The 12,508-nt window shown below is 53.2% G+C and overlaps 3 protein-coding genes across 3 annotated transcripts; 1 reads left to right on the top strand and 2 right to left on the bottom strand.

Moving 5' to 3' along the window:
* Nucleotides 1-3,085: 3,085 nt before the first annotated feature.
* CCMA1212_004999 (uncharacterized protein) lies at nucleotides 3,086-5,316 on the bottom strand (the record flags this gene model as incomplete). Its single annotated transcript, XM_073702280.1, has 4 exons — nucleotides 3,086-3,378; nucleotides 3,428-3,571; nucleotides 4,087-4,224; nucleotides 4,434-5,316. Coding segments are annotated over 2 exons (885 nt in total). The 3' UTR covers nucleotides 3,086-3,378; nucleotides 3,428-3,571; nucleotides 4,087-4,222.
* Nucleotides 5,317-7,424: 2,108 nt separating this feature from the next.
* On the bottom strand, nucleotides 7,425-9,050 carry CCMA1212_004998 (uncharacterized protein; the record flags this gene model as incomplete). Its single annotated transcript, XM_073702279.1, has 1 exon — nucleotides 7,425-9,050. One exon carries the CDS (start codon nucleotides 9,048-9,050, stop codon nucleotides 7,425-7,427), a length of 1,626 nt encoding a protein of 541 aa, XP_073558921.1.
* A 1,379-nt stretch (nucleotides 9,051-10,429) lies between these two features.
* CCMA1212_004997 (Deoxyribodipyrimidine photo-lyase) lies at nucleotides 10,430-12,380 on the top strand (the record flags this gene model as incomplete). The annotated part of the gene is made up of 2 exons (XM_073702278.1): nucleotides 10,430-11,778; nucleotides 11,834-12,380. The coding sequence occupies 2 exons, from the start codon at nucleotides 10,430-10,432 to the stop codon at nucleotides 12,378-12,380; spliced, it is 1,896 nt and encodes a 631-aa protein (XP_073558916.1).
* Between the last annotated feature and the right edge of the window lie 128 nt (nucleotides 12,381-12,508).

Raw genomic sequence — 12,508 nt, 5'->3', positions numbered from 1 at the left:
GGGGGTGGCGTGGAAGTATATACATGCTGGCAAGCAAAGCAAGCTTGTATAAAGGCGGGCTTCAGCATTGAGCGACGGTAATGGCGACAGCAGATACTGGAAGCGATGAAAAGCACGCAATCCATTGCCGGATGGAGGAGATGCAGAGACACCGCTACTACCAGAGCTTTTAAAAGAGGACAGCAGCAGCAACAGCAATATCAACAACAGTGGCGGCGAACTACGAATAACAACACTGGAAACAACGGCGCCGCCAGGGCTTCTCATGGCTACGAGATGGATCATCATTCCTGACTTACCGCGGGTTCTAGACTTGCCCGCCCACTGGCCGCTGCCATGAGAATCTCTCTCTCTCTCTCTCTCTCTCTCAGAGAAAAGAAGACAAGACGAGACTTGTTACTTTGTACGACGAGGGGGAGTGGCCCGTGGCCGGCCCATGCGTCTTCTCAACGTGGCTTCTGCCTTGCCTAGGTGACACGAGAAGCAAGCATCAAGCATCAAGCATCAAAGCAATCCTCTCTTGTACCTTTCGAGTCCCTCACCCTCACTCTCACTCTCACCATCTCTCTACCTCCTCTGGGGGAAGTTGCTTTTCACTACATATGGGTACTTACGCACACGCCTCCATCGACGGGCACACGCATACATCAAGAGAGCCCAGATAAGAATAACCAGGCGGAGAGAGAAGGAAAGGTCATTGACAGGGATGGCATGGCAGTGTACGTGCTGGTACTTACCGGTACTACTGCCTGCTATCTTACCCATCTACTCAAACTGCCTCTCCGTGCTTTGTACAGCATACAATGCAGAGTACACAAAGGCCCCCCCCCCCCAGTCAATCCACGGCCATCTCAGGCGAACCAACAGCCCGCCTGCAAGGATCCTGGGCACATGCGCGGAGGGCACGTCCCATCTTTATCTGCGTCTCTCTGTACGTTGCCTAAACGGGCGAACAAAGGGCGCTGCTTGGTTCATATCGCATCTTCTTTTGCAGTGAGCACTGGATGGTTGCCGCCGCCACATACCACCATGTATCTCGTCATGGGATGGGGTGTGTATGTATGGATGTTGAACGGATGAGATCCATCGAATCGTGGAGAGAGCGAGGATTCCTTTCTCTTGCACCCTTCCCTCTTCTTGCCAAGGAAGAAGCTTGGTTGGGCTCTGTTTTGCGGGTGGCGATCTTGGGACTTTGTTGTTACTTGCTTTCCGCGATCTTGGGATCTAGACTTTTNAGCGCGGCGAACATGCCTGGGGCTGGCTCTAGATCCCTCTTGTATTTTGTGTCTTTTGTTGCTCACCGGTTGTTTTTTCTCTGGATTGATTGTCTGGTGTCTGGCTTGAGGTTTTTGCTTCTACCGTTTGCTCAAGTCTTCCTCTGCTCTTTTTTTTTTCTTTTCTGTTCTGGTTGTGGCAAGGACAAGGATGAATGAGAATGAGCATTGGATCAAAAACGGGACACGACGCTTGTTTTCCGGCCTTTTTGTTCAGCTGGGACACGTTGAAGCGGATCTTGTCTTCCAAGTTTGTCTTGCCTTCTCTTGCTTGATACGGCGGGAGCGAGTTCTTTTTTTTTTTTTCTCGCCATTTGTTTGTTTCCTTGCCTTGTTCGTCTGTCTGGGGATGTTTACGCTGCTTCTTCATCATGCTGCTTGGATCTTGTGCCTTTTGTTCTTGGTTTTTGTTCTTGTCCTTGTTTTTCTTTTACCTCTTTGCTTTTGGCGACTACTGCTTGCACTTGCTTCTGATGGAGTTGCCTTCATACCCCATACTGTTTTCTGTTTCTACTTTGTCTTGCTATTGCAGCTTCCAACTATGCTTGCTTCTGGGCTCTATACAGGTTTATGACTCTCTTCCAAATAGCTTAATTATCATGGTATTCCTATCTTCCATTCATTATCCTAGTATCGTATGACCAGAGTACAAGGTATAAGCGGTGATCATCCTGCATAACAACCAACTGCCAAAGTCAAGGTCTTCTTCCCCAGCAAAGAGCAAAAAGAAAAGAGGGCAAAAAGGGCAAAAAGGGCAAAAAAAGCAAAGAAAACAAGCCTTCTACCTCCCCCAAGCCGGCAAGTTCCGACCTAGAAAAGAAAAAAATCTTCCCAGCGTTGGATTCCGTCACGAACCAACAACACAAAAGATAATGTGGCCTAAATACTTAATTCTTCTTCTGTCTTTCGACGGGAAGCATGCTCTAGGATGAGGGCATCGACGGGAGGAGAAGGGGGAGGGGAGCAAAGCAGGTCCGTCGTCACCCGTGCGGTCAGCTGGACATCTTGTCATATCGAATATCGGACCAAGAACGCAACCTGCCCCTTGTTAATAGAACTCGAAGAGCTGTGCATAGCTGTGCTTGAGCTGGGGATAGCGTCGTGGGGTTGAAAGTTTAGAGACGACAGGCCACCAGCGAGTCCCAACAAGGAGCATTCCCAATAGTCGGTGAAGACAGAGGATGGACGATAGTGTACATACAAGAGCATCAGAGTACATACGTCCTCGGACGTGCTCGTGGCATCATTGTTCCGTGGGGTAGAGACAGGGCGTGACAAGAAGAAGAGATCCAGTACGGCGGGTTTGGGGCATCTCTCGCCAACAACAAACGAAACGTAAAGAAGAAGAAGAAGAAGCTGTGATACTTACCTACACACCTTGTACATTGAAGTGCCATCTTCTTGTGCCGTGTCTCAAGATGAGATTTGAGGGGGGTGGGGCGTAGACATGGCACGAGGAAACCTCGTCGAGTCCCCAAGGGTTGTCAAGCCTTCGAGCAAGGCTGGGTATGTGCATAAGGTGCATCTACACGCCTCGTGGTCAAGGATAGCCCTGGCTCGTTTTGTCTGGAGGATCTTCCCGGGGGGCAAGGATATGGGCATGGGCGTCGGTATGGCGGGTGTGGTTGTGTGGCGATGGTGGGATAGAAGCATGGGCAGGCGGGGAGGAGGTCCAGAAACATCCAGCCACATGCAACCCCATGTACGACTCATACGAGTACCACAGTCAATAAGAAAAGAAGCTGCATGAGGACGTATTGCTCCTTGTTGAGCGAGAAAGATGATGACCAAAGAGGGAAGAACAACCTGTTTCACCAAGGAGGAGGCTGTTGGATTTCTGACAAGTCTTGGCGTATAGCGTAAACCAGAGCTGCTCTCTTCTCGACATGGTCCCTCGAATCAGAGAAGCTGTTGCCAGCTCGGATAGACATGCTCGGGTGAAGTAGGTAGAGCCAGCTGCTGGCATCTGCTCGCGGCCGCTCCTCGTATATCCGTCCAGGAACCTCGAACCTCCGTGATACTAGTCTAGCTCGAGCATGCCTTGAGCTAATGGACCTAGATGATCGATCTCCGTGCTCTTGCGGCCCCAACAGCCATCGAGCGTCTGCCGTACTCGCATGAGAGTGGCATCTAGCGGCAACGGAGAGACTAACCTGACGCCGGCATAGCACAGGAGTAGATCATTGAGCGTCGGCCGACGATGAAAGGAGCCCAGTCATTGGTGGATAGTTCCTCTCCCATCATGAAATGCACCTTGGTGGCACTCTCGTTGCTTCCGGAGAGTTTAGTCCCAAGCCCTGGCATTGTGCATAGATAAAACATGGCATAACTGATGCAAGTTAGACGGTGGCTCGATCGGAACCAACCTGGATCTGCACCAACAGTGCAAAAGCCCTCGCTGCGGTGCATTGCAGATCCCGTTCGCATTCCCTCTGGCCTTCACCGCTATGCACCTTGGCAGCCGTACGAGAACATCACCCGTCAAATCGAGGCGGCTTCAGGTACTTTTCAGGTACCCGGGCGGACGCATCATGCTTGAGGGATGCACGGAGCATGCTCTAGAAACCGCTCTGCTGAATCCGGTACCTTGCGTCTTCCCCCCCCACCCTCTTCCTTCTCGTACTTGATGCGCGGGCCTCGCCTTTCCAATGGTGCCCGGTCTGGCATTGGCCATGTGTTGCCTGGAGCGTGCCAAAGAACCCCAGACTAGCCTGCATCTTCGTCCCATGGACTTCCCTTCGGCGGGCAGCACCGCAGGCGAGCGTTGCCCACGCCCATGCCCGTCAGGGCTCCGGCGATCATGTGGGCGTACAACAACCGGGGCATGTCGGGTTGTTGTCAAATGCTGCACACGTAGCGGCAGCGGAAGTACCGTAGTAGTACGTGATGCGGAGAACAACAGCAGTCCGTCGTGACTCTTCATTTCGTGTGTCTGAGGATACGACCATTTCTGTATTTAGTCCAGGAACAGTAACTAGGTCTGCAGAAAGACGCAAGACAACAGCAGAAGACAGCAGTTGAAAAAGAGTGTTAAGTTAGCAGCACTCCTCGGTGGATGGGAGATCTTGAGCGGCAAACTCAGCAGAGAGATACTGACGAGGTCGCGTGGCACTGACAAGTCGTTGCAGATTAGTGGGCTTGGAATTCGTACGGAGTCACAACCGTCGAATGTGGGAATTTCAAGCGAGGGGAAAGCCGTCGAGGCCCACAGGAGTATGGCAGAAGGACTCGTTGAGAAGCCATCTCTGCCATAGGCCTTCTTCGAGTGACCTTCCTCCCCCTTCTCCTTCGACTGTGCTCGAGACGTCCCCCGATGCCGTTGCGGCTCGATAGCTCCGCGAACATGCCTCCGAAGGGTGGGGGGAGGCTCTTGTTGACAAGAGGGGCTGAACGACGTTTCGTGTGGCAGCGCTTCGGCCCCATGCAGCTGCGATGTGAAGATGGCTGAGTAAGGAAGCCATCCCGGCTTAGTCGAAGGGCTGGTGGTGGTCCATGTTGCTTGTTCCGGACTCCACGCTGCGGCTGACATACAGTAGACCAGAGGGCTGATACATGCAATGCGCTCACTGCTACCGTAACACCCCGGGACGGACGGATCGAGAGCAGGAGTGCATATGCCGGCGATAGGTGGCCACCCTCGTTGCCATAGTCCAGGAATATGGGACCCAATCTCGGCGCTTTCGTGGTGATGCTTGATGCCCACGATGCATCCTCCGCGATTAGCACAATCCTGGTCGGCGAGCAAGATCGAGCGAATCAACATCCCTCCGTTGTGGCTGCAAGGCCATGCAGCAGTGCCTCTCATTGTCCAGGGCTGTTGTTCATCTCCTCTCTTGATTCCTGCCATGCCTCTTGCACCGGGATTACAGAGATTGCTCGGCGTTAACCGATCTTTACGGTCTGGGAGCTGAGAAGACGTCTCATCACGGTCCTGCAGGGTGGCCACCGGCGTACCATCCATAGCACGAGGTGCTATGGCGTACCTTGCAAAGCGTGATTTGGAGGGCCCACGAGCAAAGGATATATGCTTCGGGTTGATCATCGTGACACCATGCAGCTGCTGCCAAACTCTCTTTCGTTTTCGTGATAGAGTAGTATGGAACCCAAATACAGACAACGGCAGCAGCCATGCTGTAGAAGGGAGACAATTTCGCAGCAGGCCCCAGTATTAGAGGCAGACAGGCAAGTCGCATTGATTGACGTCGAGTACAGTTATCGAGCCCTAGCGTCTCAAAGGCGACTCTTGTTTCAGGTCTTCAGCCCAGCCCTTCCACCTGGGGTCACCTCGCATCTTGACGTTGCCGTGCAACTTGGGGAAGCAACCTCGTCCCGGCACCATGCATAAGGTGACACTGCTTTGTCAAGCAGCCACCCAGAGACCCTTGTCCTAGGCAATGTGCATTGACACCTCGACCGCTTTGCGGCGGTTTATCGTACGGCTAGCCTTCAGCTGAGGACTTGACAGCCACTCGAGGTAGGGAATCAAGAGGCCCCATCCGCAGCCTGCCTCGAATATGATATGATACTGGCCGTTTCCGTACACGCGCATGCAGACGTACGCGCCCAGTCGAGTGATGGATCTCGCGAGATGAGCGGCGTCAGCCACAAGAGCCAATCGCAAGCCATCGCCGTCGCATCTTCTCGAGATCCTCTTTTTATCTTTTCTTTTTCTTCCATGATTTGTGATCTCCTGACTGAGTCCTGTCGTAGCACGGCCTGACCACATGCATCCCATGCTCTGTCTCAGACGCAGTCTCAGGCGCGGTCGGGCGCAATGCATGCCTTCGGAACATTGTAAGGAGTGCTTCATGCATCGCCGGGATTCCACCTACAGGAGTTTCCCTGAAGCGAGCAAGAAACGGGCTCGGCCGATGATGCTTGGTGGAGCCAAAAGACAGGAAAGATGAGGAAAGACAAATCGTCCCGAGGGGTTTTGGATGACATTGCCCGCCAGGAGGCTCATGTCGCGCTGATTTCTTCGCACTTCTGCAGCAAATTCCAGGCCAGATATGCCTCAAGCGACTGGTCGTTTTCTTTACGCCTCATTTCCTGATGCTTTGGCCAAGTGTGCTGTGTCTATGCAAGTCGGCCGTAATAGAGGCCGCTGGGTATCAACCAATGTCAATATGGGCCTTCGTGTGATGATGCATCCGCTCCGGCGAAGAAAATCGTCACGCAACGGCAGGTTTTCTTCTGCCTTCTTCGAGCAGAGGCGAGGATCATTGTTCCTCAGGACTACCTTGACATCTTCACACCGTCCCCAATCCCTTGCTGAAGTAGCTAGATCGAAGGAGTAGAATTCTTGGAAAGATCAGTCAAAGAATTCCCACAACGAACATTGTGCAGGTCACCTACCTCGCAACTTGGATTTCCTTGTAGCCCCTTTTCTCTGTGTCGGACATTTTTTGTAGTATATAGAAGGCATGCATGTTCAATTATGCATCAATGTGCATATTCTACTTGAACCGTCCATGTGTCAAAGCTTGAGCCTTTTTCGGACCGTCTGTGTCATTAAAATATCTGTGTTACAAGATTCTCGAATGTTTGGAACTTGGGAACAGCTGTACCCAAATAGGGGCCTTTTTGGAAAGATGACTGTAGCGAGCAGGGCCAAGATCCTAAGGCATTCGACTGCCGACGGAACACTTGCACACCAGTATCAATACGTGTGACGAGAACTTATGTGTCACGACGAGTTGCTATCCGCAGGGGGGCTCAAGGCCGTGAGAATTGACTTATGCTGACAGCGTGTCGATAGTTGCACGTCGAAAGCCGTGGAGTACACCGTGACAGCAACCCGTGCTTCTTGGATCTGAAACTGTCGAACTCATACGCTGCATAGCAACGTGACAGACAAATGGCTCAGGGGAGGACGATGGGTTTGACCGACGGTAACCTTTTAACCAACTCTAGCTAGAAGGTAACGATGGCTGAATTGTGGTTGCAAAGATATGTGCTTCTCGCAACGTGTCCCAAGAGGCACGGGAAGGCCCAGAACCGTTGTGCAACCGTATCTCAGGGAGAATCAGCGACTATCGCAAGTAAGAAGTTCTGTGATGAGGATTTTCAACGATACACTGGCAGTGGCGAAGCCATGTTAGACATCGTGTATTGATGATGCAGGATGTTCCGTAATGCTAGGCCACTGGTTTAGAACCGCCTCTTTTTCTTCGCCGGACCAGCCGCTGCCTTCCTCTCGAGCTCCTTCTTCAACTCTTCGCGCCTCCGATCAGCGCGCTCTTGGGAGGTTTCTCTGGTTTCATCTTCCTCTTGGGGCTCTTCCCGCTCCGTTGGGCGCCCACGTTTAGTACTGTCAGCTCCGGGGGGTTTTGGGCTTCCTGTATCAGCCTTCTTTCCAATATGGCCCAGCTTCTTTATAGCGGGGGGCTTCGTGGTCGTCCGGTCCTCCGCCGTTTCAGTCTCTTCGATATCGGGAGCTGCTGCAGTCTCTGCTGCACGTCTTTTTGGAGCACCGCCGATACGTCCTAAACCTCCAACCTTAGCGGTGGGCCGAGGCGACACTGGCACAGGCTTGGACGTCGGCTCGGGGGAAGATGCAGGATGGGTCGAAGGCATATCTTCGTCACTGGCTTCAGACGCCGTTTCTACCTCGTCTTCCGGAACTGGCGCGGCTGTGGCCCGCGATCCAGTAGCCTTGGTATCCTGTAATGAGGTCCCAGGTTTCGGTTCACCCGAGCCGGAACTGGCCAAACGTGACGCAGGCTTTCCTGTGCTGGGTCGCGGATCTTGGTCAGACGGCACTGGCTCCACTGTCAAATCCTCTTCATCCGCTGTCGATTCATCGTCTGCAATGGCTACAGGCGAGCTTTTATCCTTGGACCGAAGATGCGGAGGCGTTGGCTGGACTTGAAAGTCGTCGTCGTCTGCACTTGTAGACTTAGCTGTAGGCGATAGCGACTTCTTCGCTGAAGGGGCTGTTTGCTGCTTGCGACGGTGCACCAGCTGTGACGTGCCCTTGAGACCATGCCACCACTTATCCAGAGCTGGTGAGGCATCCACTTGTATCTGGCAACGTCTGTTCAGTCCTTCCCCGTCGAAGACATTCCGTGCAAGATCGCCAACGTTGGTCGGGCAGTCATCGATCGCCTTGAGGCTCGATCTCCAACTGTCTTGGCGGAACGGTGCCAACCCCTTCACTTTATCTTCCGCAGCGGCTCTCGACACCTTCTTTCTTCCCGAAAGAGACGTAAAGACGTGCTCGAGACCAGTCCCAGTGGCCTCCAATTTGTCAGCCAACTTGCCAATGACTGCGTCTTTCTGATGCAACGCCTGCACCAGCGATTCCACCTCTTGCTTCCTTGCAAATTGTGCCTCGAGCAAAGGGAAGACGAGATGAGTAGCAATAGCCGACGGCGGAGATTTGCTGAGATGAATAGGCCACCTGAGAGGTCGAAATCCCGGGAGCGGGCAAGTCACCAGCAGGGTGAGGCTATCTTCCCCAGCGTCTGCGGAGGAGCCTGGTGACAGGGTGAGCGAAGTCTGCTCATGGCCGGGCTGCGTGGGATCTAGGGCCGATCTCAGACTCCCCAGGAACTTGGCCATATTCTCGGGTGTGTCGCTCGGGTCTATGCTTGTGTTCTCGCTCCATCCCCTCATGAAGATGGCCTTTCGGTCCAGGCTCTCAACCCAGATGTTGGCCATGTCAGTGATCCGGACGGTGTACGCGGCGGTGCCGATATCAACCGAGACAAGAAGCATCGGTATGTCAGATGATGTGGCCTGCGGCAACGGCCGCCAGGTCAAGTCGCTAGACATGGTGGCACCACGATGATTTTCCCCCAGACGCTGCCGTAAGTGAAAGAGAGGAGTGTTGTAGGGTCAAAAGGGCCGCGTGCTTGTGAGGCAACACCCGTGTGCCCGTAAGGGGGTTCTCGGTGAATACAAGCTGGGGTTCTGTCGTCGGAGCACGACTGAACAAGGTCAGTGTTGCGCCGAGTGCTGAGCCGTGCGCAACAGATCCGTCTGGGTAGGTATGCCGCAGCGGACTGTAGCCTATGGGCCGTCGAGATGGTGAGCTCGTGAGACGGACGCGGCCCCTCAATATCTGGGAGACGCAGACCAGGCCCGCCTTGTGCCACCGAGCGGGATAGGGCCGGCGATGGATATCGCTGTGTGTAGCCTTGAGCTGAGGACGATTCACCTCCAAAACGTGTACAAGTTCGGCACGGCTGTTCTCTCCAGAATATGCCCTAGCGTTGAAACCGAAATTGTTCTGGAAACGAGGCGGAACGCGTTGAGGCCCAGCGGCGGCGCGGCCTGACGATAAGGCACCATTGATCCTTGCTGGTGGCCAGGCAGCTCTACGTAGGTAGTTGATCCCGGACTGCGCCGCAGAAACGTTAGCGCAAGGGCGGCTCTGGGTTCAGCCGGCACTCTGGCCTGGGCGCATGGCGGTAGCCGTCGGAGTCGCTGTCGGGATGTCGCATCATTCACCAAGCTGGGAGACTCTGGGTGGATGAAGATGCGTTTTGAAGAAAGGTGGTGAATGAGGTTTGTCGATGCTTTCCAGAGGGAAGATGCGCATCTAACAGTGGTATTGTCGCACCTTCCCTTTGACGATGTCAGAGGTGGACTGTTGCCGTCACATGGTAAGGCACTTCGTACTGTGTACCAGCCTTGTCATGCCACCCAATAACTTAAGGTACCTAGCAATACCAAGTACCAAGTACTCCGAGAGCTATCACCCTACATACGATGAGAATCACGCTCAGCTCCCAATATCAACCTCCTCCTCTTCTTCCAAGAGAGTGGGAATAATATCACATCATTATTTCCAAGGTCTTCCTAGACGTAATGCAGGAAGCCATAATGGGACTGTCCCAATCTGATTCGCCTGCCACTGCACCAACAGTCTCCGCCTTGTCTCGCCGTCTGGCGCAGGGATACCAAGCCACTGCAATCGCGCCGACTTCCTAAAAAGCAGCCAGGATATCGATCTCCAGACGCCATTGACGCAGTCCAAATCGAAGACCCTTACAGCCCGCGCAAATTAGAACAAGGCAAATCCCGTAGATAAACGCGAGGCAACCGAGACTATGAATTCGCATCATTCTGCATTCCTTTTCAGCTCATTCCTGTTTTCAAGCCTGGTATTTCCGTTAATCATTGAGCTCCAGACCCCAACGGCATTGTAAATGATCTTCAAAAGTATCCGTGCTATCAGTCATTCTCGAGTCACAAAGAAAACATATCTGCAGCTACTTTCATCGTCACGAGGGCCTCGTGTCTCTGCATCGGCCTTCAGATTCTGCGCCATGCCTCTAAAAGGTGCAAAGAGAAAGACGACTTTCCCCACAGACAAAGCCAACGGAATCCATACCAAAAAGCTCAAGCATGGAGCGAACGGAGGTGACCTTCGACAACCGCATCCGTTCGCTGGTGAAGCTGAAGAGAATGGCATCGTGCTGCGACGCTTCTACCCCCCTGAGATGAGCAACTCTCGAGCTCAGGCTTACAACTCGGATCAGCTCCCCAGGCCCATGGAGGTCCTCGTCAAGGCTCTGGAAGAGACTGCTCAAGCTCGCAAACAAGTCGAACCCAAGGACGCAGTCGTTCATTGGTTCAAGATGGACCTACGACATACCGACAACCGATCGCTTGCACTGGCCAGTGCTAAAGCGAAAGAATCTGGCATCCCTCTCGTTTGCATGTACATCGTGAGCCCCCAGGACTTTGAGGCTCATCTCACCTCACCCGTCAGAGTGGACTTCATGCTGAGGACGTTGAGCGTCCTGAAGCAGGATCTAGCAGCGCTCGATATTCCACTGTACGTCGAAACAGTGGAAAAGAGGAAGCATATCCCGCAGCGCGTTTTCGAGCTCATGGAGGAATGGGGCAGCAATCATCTCTTCGCCAACATCGAATACGAAGTTGACGAGCTGCGCCGGGAAGCCCGAATGGTTCGCCACTTTGCGGACAACAACAAGTCGTTTGAAGTCGTTCATGACACTTGTGTTGTGCCTCCGGGAGAGTTGCATACCGGTTCCGGCAAGCAATATGCCGTTTATTCCCCTTGGTATCGCGCCTGGATGGCCCATATACATGAGAACCTAGATCTCCTGGAGCTCTTTGATCGGCCTGAGAGGAATCCAGAGGGAACGCGAACAAAATTCCGAAATCTCTTCGATTGCAGCATCCCTGATGCGCCAGAGAACAAGCGGCTTAGCGACGCAGAGAAGAAAACTCTCCGTGCCTTGTGGCCTTGCGGTGAACACGAAGCTATGGCGAGGCTGGATAAATACTGCGACGAGGCCATTGGCGACTACCACAACAAGCGGAACATTCCAGGGGATGACGGCACGTCGCGGCTGTCTGTCCATCTTGCGAGCGGAACGATCAGTTCAAGGACCTGCGTTCGAACAGCCAGGGATAGAAACAAAACAAAGAAGCTGGATGGCGGACACCAGGGGATTCAAGTCTGGATCAGCGAGATCGCTTGGCGAGACTTTTACAAGCATGTTCTCGTTCATTGGCCATATGTCTGGTAAGCTATAAATTGTGCAAGTCCTGCAACAAGTACACTAACAACACCGAATCAGCATGAACAAGCCATTCAAGCCAGAGTACTCCAACATCCAATGGTCCTATGACCGGGACCACTTCGCCGCATGGTGCGAGGGCCGGACGGGGTTTCCCATTGTCGACGCTGCGATGCGCCAGCTCAATCACACGGGATACATGCACAACCGGTGCCGAATGATTGTCGCGTCGTTCCTCTCCAAAGACCTGCTCATCGATTGGCGCATGGGTGAGCGGTATTTCATGGAGCACTTGGTGGATGGCGATTTCGCGAGCAACAATGGCGGCTGGGGGTTCAGTGCGAGCGTGGGAGTCGATCCTCAGCCCTACTTCCGCATCTTCAACCCGCTGCTCCAGAGTGAAAAGTTCGATCCCCATGGCGATTACATTCGAAAATGGGTTCCAGAGTTGGCGGGATTGAGCGATAAGGAAATCCATGATCCGTACAATCGAGGTGCTGGTACGAAAGCGAAGAAGCAGGGCTATCCGAAGCAGATTATCGAGCATAAAGGTGCCAGAGATCGTGCCTTGAGCGCGTACAAAGAAGGCATCGAGAGTGGAAGGTAGAGACAGGAATCGACTTTCTGGGAGTTAGTGATGAGAGTAGTAATGGTAATTCTAGAAGTTCATATTAATATGGAAACTCATAATGAACAGTTAACTACCTTAAGCATGTATGACCCGTATCTGTACTA

Source organism: Trichoderma ghanense (genome assembly GCF_004382785.1).
Source record: "Trichoderma ghanense strain CCMA-1212 chromosome Unknown scaffold_5, whole genome shotgun sequence".
In the NCBI taxonomy this organism is placed as follows: Eukaryota; Fungi; Ascomycota; class Sordariomycetes; order Hypocreales; family Hypocreaceae; genus Trichoderma; species Trichoderma ghanense.
Note: the sequence above shows the minus strand (reverse complement) of the source record. Positions and strands in the feature narration are given on the sequence as shown.